Source organism: Salvelinus sp. IW2-2015, linkage group LG26 (genome assembly GCF_002910315.2).
Source record: "Salvelinus sp. IW2-2015 linkage group LG26, ASM291031v2, whole genome shotgun sequence".
NCBI lineage: Eukaryota > Metazoa > Chordata > Actinopteri > Salmoniformes > Salmonidae > Salvelinus > Salvelinus sp. IW2-2015.
The window spans coordinates 24,049,270-24,058,418 of record NC_036866.1 but is presented as its reverse complement, the minus strand read 5'-3'; the positions used below and the strand labels follow the sequence as shown (position 1 = coordinate 24,058,418).

The window sequence follows — 9,149 nt, the reverse complement described above, 5'->3', positions numbered from 1 at the left end:
ACCTCTACAAATACTCAGTCCTGCCACTTCCACTCTGCCAGATCGTAATCTCCGTTCATTTTGCCGCTCTGACTCTGGTTCCTGTCTCCTGTTCCACATCTCACCACCCTGCTACCCTGTTTTGGATTCAGCTCACCACCACTCCCTTGGATTCCCCTCCGGACCTGTTTACCCTGTCCCAACCCAGCTCACTCCAACCTCAGCCTCCACATCTGGTTTCCTACAACTCATCCGAGCTTCCCTGGATCTGCACTCCATCTCTCCCTGTGTTACAATAAATACCTGGGTTCATTCATCCCTGTTTCCTGGTCTGAGTCTGCTCTTGGGTTCCCCTGTGCTGCTCCACCTAACACACACAGATCTTGTCATGAATTCAAACTACCTATTAAATAATCCTTTTAGTAGACAATAAGCAAAAAAGTAATGATTCAGATGAAAGGGATTAGATATAGTTGTAATTACTTGGATAAATTGCTGAAATCTGTCAGATGTTTACAGCAATGTGTCAGTCAGGGCATGATATACATTTTTTTACTTGTTTTTGACCATGTCTSGTTGCTTGAAACAAGGTATTTTGACCTCTCCCGGTTTAGTCTGTGGTGTGTGACAAATTCAAGCTGAGTCACATTTTTSAACTGAACTTAGTATTGTCTCATGAGTGCTGATCGTGTTGTTTAGACTTCCAATGTTTTTGTTTCCAGGAATGAAAGTGTATCTGTAAAGTGAGGAGAGATTAGGGTGTGCAGTTTCTTGGAAAAGCCTGCATGTGCACGTCCTTACTAAGAACAGATCTCCAGAGAGCTAGCCATGTGGAACAAGGRCATCTATGGCATCTACAGTGTGTGGTGTTAAACAAACTGAAAGCCAACTGCTCATGCACACTAACTTGTTTTTGGGATTGATGTTCATAGTCACATACTCACATATCTCTCTCAAATGTAGTAGTTACATTTTTAAAATAAAAAATACATTCCCYGTTTGTCTTTTTGGTAGCAATTTCCCTCTTACAGTACTACATATCCAGGCTGGTGCATAAAGCAGTGAATAACACCAGAGTCCTGCTGAGGCATGGTCTTCAGGGGGTCAGGGAATGTGACAGTGAGCTGTTGGGGCCACAGACAGATCCAGGTCTGCGTCATTAACCCCTGGCATGTTCCTGTTTGGTATCCTTACACATCCAGACAGATAGGGGATACCAAGGGGTCTGGCACCAGTTTACCTGCCGTGCAGCCTCCCAGGCTGGTGTCTTTCTGTCTGTCTGCACATGGGCCGGTCCCCTGGGAGTCCTCTGGGCTGAGGTGTGAGGGAAGCTTGCTTGTCTGGAGGGTCAGACCAAGTTCAGTAGAACACTGCACACAACAGTAGTGAACTGGAGGATTTCCAGGGGAGAACAGTATCCTGGTTGGAACAGGTCTGTTTGTATAAGGCCAAACACATCTGTGGGAATAACAATGTTTTAGTTACAATGGTTAATACATGTTTTTGAAATGCTAGTAACTAACATATACTAGTTGTATAGTCTGACATGCATACAGAACAATCCTCAAAACCATCAATAAGTCTCCAATGTTGTATCATGGTATTGTTTTCTTTGGACACAGATTCCAGGGTTATCCTCCTACAAGGGTTCCGAGCCTGGCTGCAGTGCTGGGGATGAGGAGGACGGGGAGCCCAAGATCTCTGATGAGGCCCGGCTCCTCAAGCAGAGTGTCCTGTGGCAGATCCCCCAGCAGCAGAGGATGATACTGGGCCAGTCCTACAACTCTGTCATCCCCCAGCACATCCCACGGAGAGGAGAGATCGCTATGAGGTCCCACAACTCCTTATGCTCTGTGCATACCAGCCACTACAGCCCCACCACTAAATACGTTGTCACTGTGGAGCCCATTCAGAAGGATACAACTCAAATGCATGACGAATGCATGACTAGCCGTGTCAACTAGCAGCAATGTAATAAGCTTACAACAATGCTGTGATTCAACCATTGCAACAGTATTTGTAGAGCTTTATTCAAAAATTGTAATCAGGTGTGTTGAAGGCCCTTGAGTAAGACTTGCTGTACCAGTCAAAGGTTTGGACACACCTACTCATTCAAGGGTTTTCTTTATTTTTACTATTTTCTACATTGTATAATAATAGTGAAGACATCAAAACTATGAAATAACACATGGAATCATGTAGTAACCAAAAAAGTGTTAAACAAATCAAAATATATTTTATATGTGAGATTCTTCAAAGTAGCCACCCTTTGCCTTGATGACAGTTTTGCACACTCTTGGCATTCTCTAAACCAGCTTCACCTGGAATACTTTTCCAACAGTCTCGAAGGAGTTCCCGCATATGCTAAGTTGTTGTTGGCTGCTTTTCCTTCACTCTGTGGTCCAACTCATCCCAAACCATTTCAATTGGGTTGAGGTCRGGTGATTGTGGAGGCCAGGTCATCTGATGCAGCACTCCATCACTCTCCTTTGTGGTCAAATAGCCCTTACACAGCCTGGAGGTGTGTTGTGTCATCGTTCTGTTGAAAAATGAATGATAGTCCCACTAAGCACAAAGCAGATAGGATGGTGTATCGCTGCAGAGTGCTGTGGTAGACATGCTGGTTAAGTGTGCCTTGAATTGTAAATACATCACAGAAAGTGTCACCAGCAAAGCACCCCCACACCATCACACGTCCATGCTTCACGGTGGGAACCACACATGTGGAGATCATCCGTTTACCTACTCTGCGTCTCACAAAGACATGGCGGTTCGAATCAAAAATCTCCAATTTGAACTCATCAGCCCAAAGGATAGATTTCCTCCAGTCTAATGTCCATTGCCCATGTTTCTTGGCCCAAGCAAGTCTCTTTTTSTTATTGGTGTCCTTTAGTAGTGGTTTCTTTGCAGCAATTCAACCATGAACGCCTGATTCAAGCAGTCTCCCCTGAACAGTTGATGTTGAGATGTGTCTGTTAATTAAACTCTGTGAAGCATTTATTTGGGCTGAAATCTGAGGTGCAGTTAACTCTAATGAACTTATCCTCTGCAGGGTCTTCCTTTCCTGTGGCGGTCCTCATGAGAGACAGTTTCATCATAGCGCTTGATGGTTTTTGCGACTGCACTTGAAGAAACTTTCAAAGTTCTTGAAATTTTCAGCATTGACTGACCTTCATGTCTTAAAGTAATGATGGACTTTTGTTTCTCTTTGCTTATTTGAGTTGTTCTTGCCATAATATAAAATTAACTCTGTATACCACCCMTACCTTGCCACAACACAACTGATTTTCTCTAACGTATTAAGAAGGAAAGAAATTCCACAAATGAACTTTTAACAAGGCACACCTGTTAAACTTCTTATGGCTGGGGGCAGTATTGAGTAGCTTGGATGAATAAGGTGCCCAGAGTAAACTGCCTGCTACTCAGTCCCAGAAGCTAAGATATGCATAGTATTAGTATATTTGGATGGAAGACACTCTGAAGTTTCTAAAACTGTTTGAATGATGTCTGTGACTATAACAGAACTCATATGGCAGGCAGAAAACTAAGAAAATATCCAACAAGGAAGTTGGAAATCTGAGGTTTGTAGTTTATCAACTCATCACCTATCGAATATACAGTGATACAGGATAATGGTCATATTGCACTTCCTAAGGCTTCCACTAGATGTCAACAGTCTCTAGAACCGTGTTTGATGCTTCTACTGTGAAGGAGGGGGAATGAAGGCTCTTTGAGTCAGGTGTCTGGCAGAGTGCCATGAGCTGACCAGGCGCGTTCACGTGAGAGTTAGCTTGCGTTCCATTGCATTTCTGAAGACAGGAATTCTCCAGTTGAAAAATTATTGAAGATGTATGATAAAAACATCCTAAAGATTGATTCTATGCATCGTTTCACATGTTTCTACGGACTGTAACGGAACATTTGGACTTTTCGTCTGCTCGCGCCTCATGAATTTGGATTACTGGGCTAAACGCGTGAACAAAAAGGAGGTATTTGGACATAAATTATGTACTTTATCGAACAAATCAAACATTTATTGTGGAACTGGGATTCCTGGGAGTGCATTCTGATGAAGATCATCAAAGGTAAGTGAATATTTATAACGTTATTTCTGACTTCTGTTGACTCCAACGTGGTTTGTTGTCTGAGCGCTGTACTCAGATTATTGCATGGTTTGCTTTTTCCGTGATTTAAAAAAAATCTGACACAGCAGTTGCATTAAGGAGAAGTATATCTCTAACTCTGTGCATAACACTTGTATCTTATATTAAAGTTTATGATGACTATTTCTGTAAATTGATGTGGCTCTCTGCAAAATCACCAGATGTTTTGGAAGCAAAACATTACTGAACGTAACGCGCCAATATAAACTGAGATTTTTGGATATACATATGCACTTTATCAAACAAAACATACATGTATTGTGTGACATGAAGTCCTATGAGTGTCATCTGATGAAGATCATCAAAGGTTAGTGATTAATTTTATCTCTATTTCTGCTTTTTGTGACTCCTCTCTTTGGCTGGAAAAATGGCTGTGTTTTTCTGTGACTAGGTACTGACCTAACATAATCGTTTGGTGTGCTTTCGTCGTAAAGCATTTTTGAAATCGGACACTGTGGTGGGATTAACAACAAGTGTATCTTTAAAATGGTGTGACATACTTGTATGTTTGAGGAATTTTAATTATGAGATTTCAGTTGTTTGAATTTGGCGCCCTGCACTTTCACTGGCTGTTGTCAAATCGATCCCGTTAATGGGATCTTAGCCGATCTCAGCCATAAGAGAGATTGAAAGTTAATTGAAATGCATTCCAGATGACTACCTCACAAAGCTGGTTGAGAGAATGCCAAGAGTGTGCAAAGCTGTCATCAAGGCAAAGGGTGGCTACTTTGAAGAGTCTCAAATATAAAATATATTTTCTTTTGTTTAACACTTTTTTGGTTACTACATGATTCCATATGTGTTATTTCATAGTTTGATGTCTTCACTATTATTCTACAATGTAGAAAATAGTAAAACATTTACCAAAACCTTTGAATGAGTAGGTGTGTCCCAACTTTTAACTGGTTGGTACTGTATATAATGCGTGTGTCTTTGTGATATGGCAAACATAATAAGACGAGGGCCAAGGCTTTGTTTGAAAGAATGCCTCCTATTCTGTTGTCAAATACCCAATAGAAGACATAAAAGCATGTCTGAAATAATGTGACTGTGCTCATTAGCTTTGCCAATAACCTAGCTGAATCATTAAGAACAGACAGATCAATGAAGTGACGCCTTGATCCTGTCCAGAGTGAGCTCTGTGTCTTTACCGCTGTCATTAGAGGGATTCATAAATTGGATTTGAGAAAAAAATCTGACTCTGGGGATCCATCTTTCCTTCTTACTACCTACCATGGGAAAATGTTGAACAAAAGACTGTCTTGAAGAAATAACCCACATTTTTCACGATGAGGGACATGCATGAAATGAAATATGACACTTTCATTACTGTTTCTTAATTGCATGTGTCTATGTTTACATATCCTCACTTCACTTTAAATCCTTACTTGCCTTGAACTGGTGGGATGATTAACGGAACAGTTATATTTGTTCCATCTGCCATGTTCTGCTCATTATTCTGTCTGGGGTAGACTGGAATTTTCTCATCAACAGGGTCAAATATTCCTACATGTCCTTATATTCAGAGGATGTCGTTTCTTGACAAGTGTTGACCGGTGATTTAGATTGTAGCTAAAGCTGCTACTGTATTGGTTGCTGTCGTTACAAGAAGAGTAATTTACAAACTATACTGCACAGTCAATATTTATTTCAGTATTCCCATACATACATTTAATAAGATGTCAATAAGATGAAGGTATAGGGGTTTTATTCAGCTCATAGCAATACATTTTTATTTTATTTATTCATTTATTTCATTATAGGAATATAAACATAAATGTATGCATATACTTGATAAACTTGATAAACACTTGAGATACATCACAATATTGTATTAATTTCCAGGAGCCTAGTCACTCATCTTGGTGACAAACAATATTGATATGAAAAGGGCTCACGTTGGTTTAAAAAAGTTATGTTTGTGTATGAAAGTAATTATTAAGTGTTTGCCCTGCAATAGTTGATAATGGGTTAAGGATAATAGTAATTTGATCAACTATAATTTAGCTCTTTATGAGCTAACTTTGGCACCTTTTACCAGACGGCCACAGAATGTCACTGGACTGGTCACTGGCCATGATATTCATATGCATTTCTTTGCAAAAGTATTCAGTGTAAAGAGCAGCTATTAGACAGTTAATTAAATGAGTTGTTTAATTGTAAATAATATACAAGATCTACAATCTCTGTGGAAAGTGTGCTCTCTCCAAGTCAATCCTGTCCTGCAGCAGTCAGCCACAACTATAGCAATAACTTTGGGTACTAGTCTCCATTTCCCAGTGGTGTTAAGTACTTATTAAGTAAAAATATGTTAAAGTACTACTTAAGTCGTTTTTTGGGGTATCTGTACTTTTACTATTTATATTTTTGACAATGTTTACTTTTACTTCACTACATTCCTAAAGAAAATAATGTAATTTTTACTCCATACATTTTTCCTGACATCCAAAATTACGCGTTACATTTTGAATGCTTATCAGGACAGGAAAATGGCCCAATTCACACACTTATCAAGAGAATATCCCTGGTCATCCCTACTGCCTCTGATCTGGCGGACTCCCTAAACACAAATGCTTCGTTTGTAAATGATGTCTGAGTGTTGGAGTGTGCCCCTGGCTATCCATAGGAAAAATATATAAATATTGTGCCGGCTGGTTTGCTAAATATAAGGAATGTAAATTAATATATAAGGAATGTACATTTACTTTTGATACTTAGGTATATTTAAAACTAAATAGTTTTAGACTTTTATTCAAGTAGTATTTTACTGGGTTACTTTCACTTTTACTTCAGTCATTTTCTATTAAGGTATCTTCACTTTTACTCAAGTATGACAATTGGGCACTTTTTCGATCACTGCCATTTATTTCCACACCTACAATGCCATCTTCCCCTGTTTCTGCCCTTCATTGTCGTGTCTTAGCCATAAGGCAGTCTCTGGATCCCTTTGTCACATACCAAGTCCTGTCCTGATGCCAGAGCACAGACATCATACAACAACTCATGTCAGACCTATGCATACATTGATTACAGTATACAATGTCTTCCTCCCTGTGCCATAGTCTCACAGCGAATCCGTCCGTCTCCTGGCAAAAACTGCAGACATGCTTTTCACAATGCCCTTAATTCCAGCTTGCTTCTTGATGGCAGACTTGGACTCCCATATCCTGTCTATTAGTCCGTGAAACACCATGAGGACACTGTGGTAGTTCTCAGCAGCTGAAACCTCATAGAACTGGCAGTCTATTGTCAGGGTTAGGATTCTGCCCTCCTCACTGAGGACTGTCCGTCTGTGATTCAGGTCCCTCTTGTTGTCTACGATCACCATGGGCACCTTGACCATTCCCTGGAAGTCCTTAATGGACTGGATCAGCTTGGTGACAGAGTTGAAGCTGGCCCTTTCACAGATGCTGTAGACCAGGACAAAACCGTTCGCCCACTGGACTTTCTTCTCATATGGGGAGGTCTCCATGGACAGATCCTGGAAAAGGTTACAAGATATACAATTTGTATAGGCTTGCTTGGAGCAAAGAGTGAAAGGTTATGTATTGGGAAAGGAAGAATCTTGGGATAAGTTAGTCAGTCCATGTAAGCCCTATTTCTCTGGGCCGATTGTGTCCAGTCATTGTGGTCGTGCATGGTGCTAGTAAAAGTGGACTCATTCATGCCAAAGATAACCAGGCGCTTCACTGCAGTATGGGAAAATGGCAGCATCATAAATCTGTGTCCACCATAAAGGCACATAAAGAAGCCTATGATTAACTGAAGTGCTCTGTATAAGATGCCAAATATACTGAATTCTTGCAGTCATTTCAAAGGACTGAATACAGTTTCAGACATCATGATGATGGCATATTATAACAGCAGGTTGGCGTGTCTTGACATGAGGCAGAACTGAGCGATTTTCCCTTAGATAAGTCAGCTGCAAAGTCAAATTTGGCTCTATTGTAAAAATGCATGAAACTAAGTTAGCTTTTTGACCTTCATTTAAGGTTAGGGTAAGSCATTAGGGTTAGTAGTGTGGTTAAGGTTAGGGTTAAGGTTAGGTTTAAATTCAGATTTTATGACTTTGTGGCAGTGCCCGCTATTGACCACTCTGCAGAGCTGCCTCTATAACAAGATTAATGATGAAAAACATTAACCTGCATTATAACAGATTGAATATTAACATTTCGTAATACCTGACAACATGGTGAATCACAGATGTTAAAAGTTATGTCCCTTCCATCCATGACAACATTGTGGCTGTAGATTGATTCTGAAAGCAATTAACAGACAAATATTAATTTAGTTGTACTGCATAGGCCTACAATAGTAAAATGTTAGCTTGATATTACAATATCTGGTGATGACAGACAAACAAAACTTACCAATGTTCCCATATTCTCCAATGAATCTTCTACTTAAAACGTGGACTGTCAGCGCTGTGAAACAATCATCATCATCATCCTACTAAGTATGTTGAGGAAAGGAATGGATCCAGTTAGAAATGCCAGAATGGTCCACTGACCATTGCACTGTAGACTTGAATACATTGCACAAACGATAAATAATGAGAGATTTGGTCTCACCAGATTTACCAACCCTGTCTTTCCCAATAACTACTACATTAGCATCCATTTTTAAAGCGTTGAGGCCTGTCATTATTCTTTCTTCTGTTTATTTGTCTGACTGGCTCAAGACCATCTGAGATGTTGAGTAGCAGAGAGGGGAGTGGTGCGCACACTTGTTAAGGGGGCGTGGAAATATACTATACCATTCCATTCTGGATTTTATTTAGCATAGCCTAAAGACCGAAGAAAACTATTGTCTTAGCGTAAAGAATATCTAAACCTAACCCGACTTTTGAATAACCAACACGTTTGCAGCACACGTATTTACAAAATATACCTCACATTATTTTTTAAAGTTTGTGGATATAATCATTGTATCTTCCAAATGGCAATTACGCATACGCATGAGGATAATGTCTGTTGAGGATTTGCATACAGTATTGGGGAAACTGTT

The 9,149-nt window shown here is 40.0% G+C and overlaps 1 protein-coding gene across 1 annotated transcript; it reads right to left on the bottom strand.

The window, feature by feature from the left end:
* Positions 1-5,949: 5,949 nt before the first annotated feature.
* Positions 5,950-8,827, bottom strand: LOC111952745 (ras-related and estrogen-regulated growth inhibitor-like protein). The gene is made up of 4 exons (XM_023971641.2): positions 8,714-8,827; positions 8,513-8,566; positions 8,324-8,400; positions 5,950-7,623 (listed from the first exon to the last, which is right to left on the bottom strand). Exons 1-4 carry the CDS (start codon positions 8,784-8,786, stop codon positions 7,207-7,209), a joined length of 621 nt encoding a protein of 206 aa, XP_023827409.2. The 5' UTR covers positions 8,787-8,827; the 3' UTR covers positions 5,950-7,206.
* Positions 8,828-9,149: the final 322 nt, after the last annotated feature.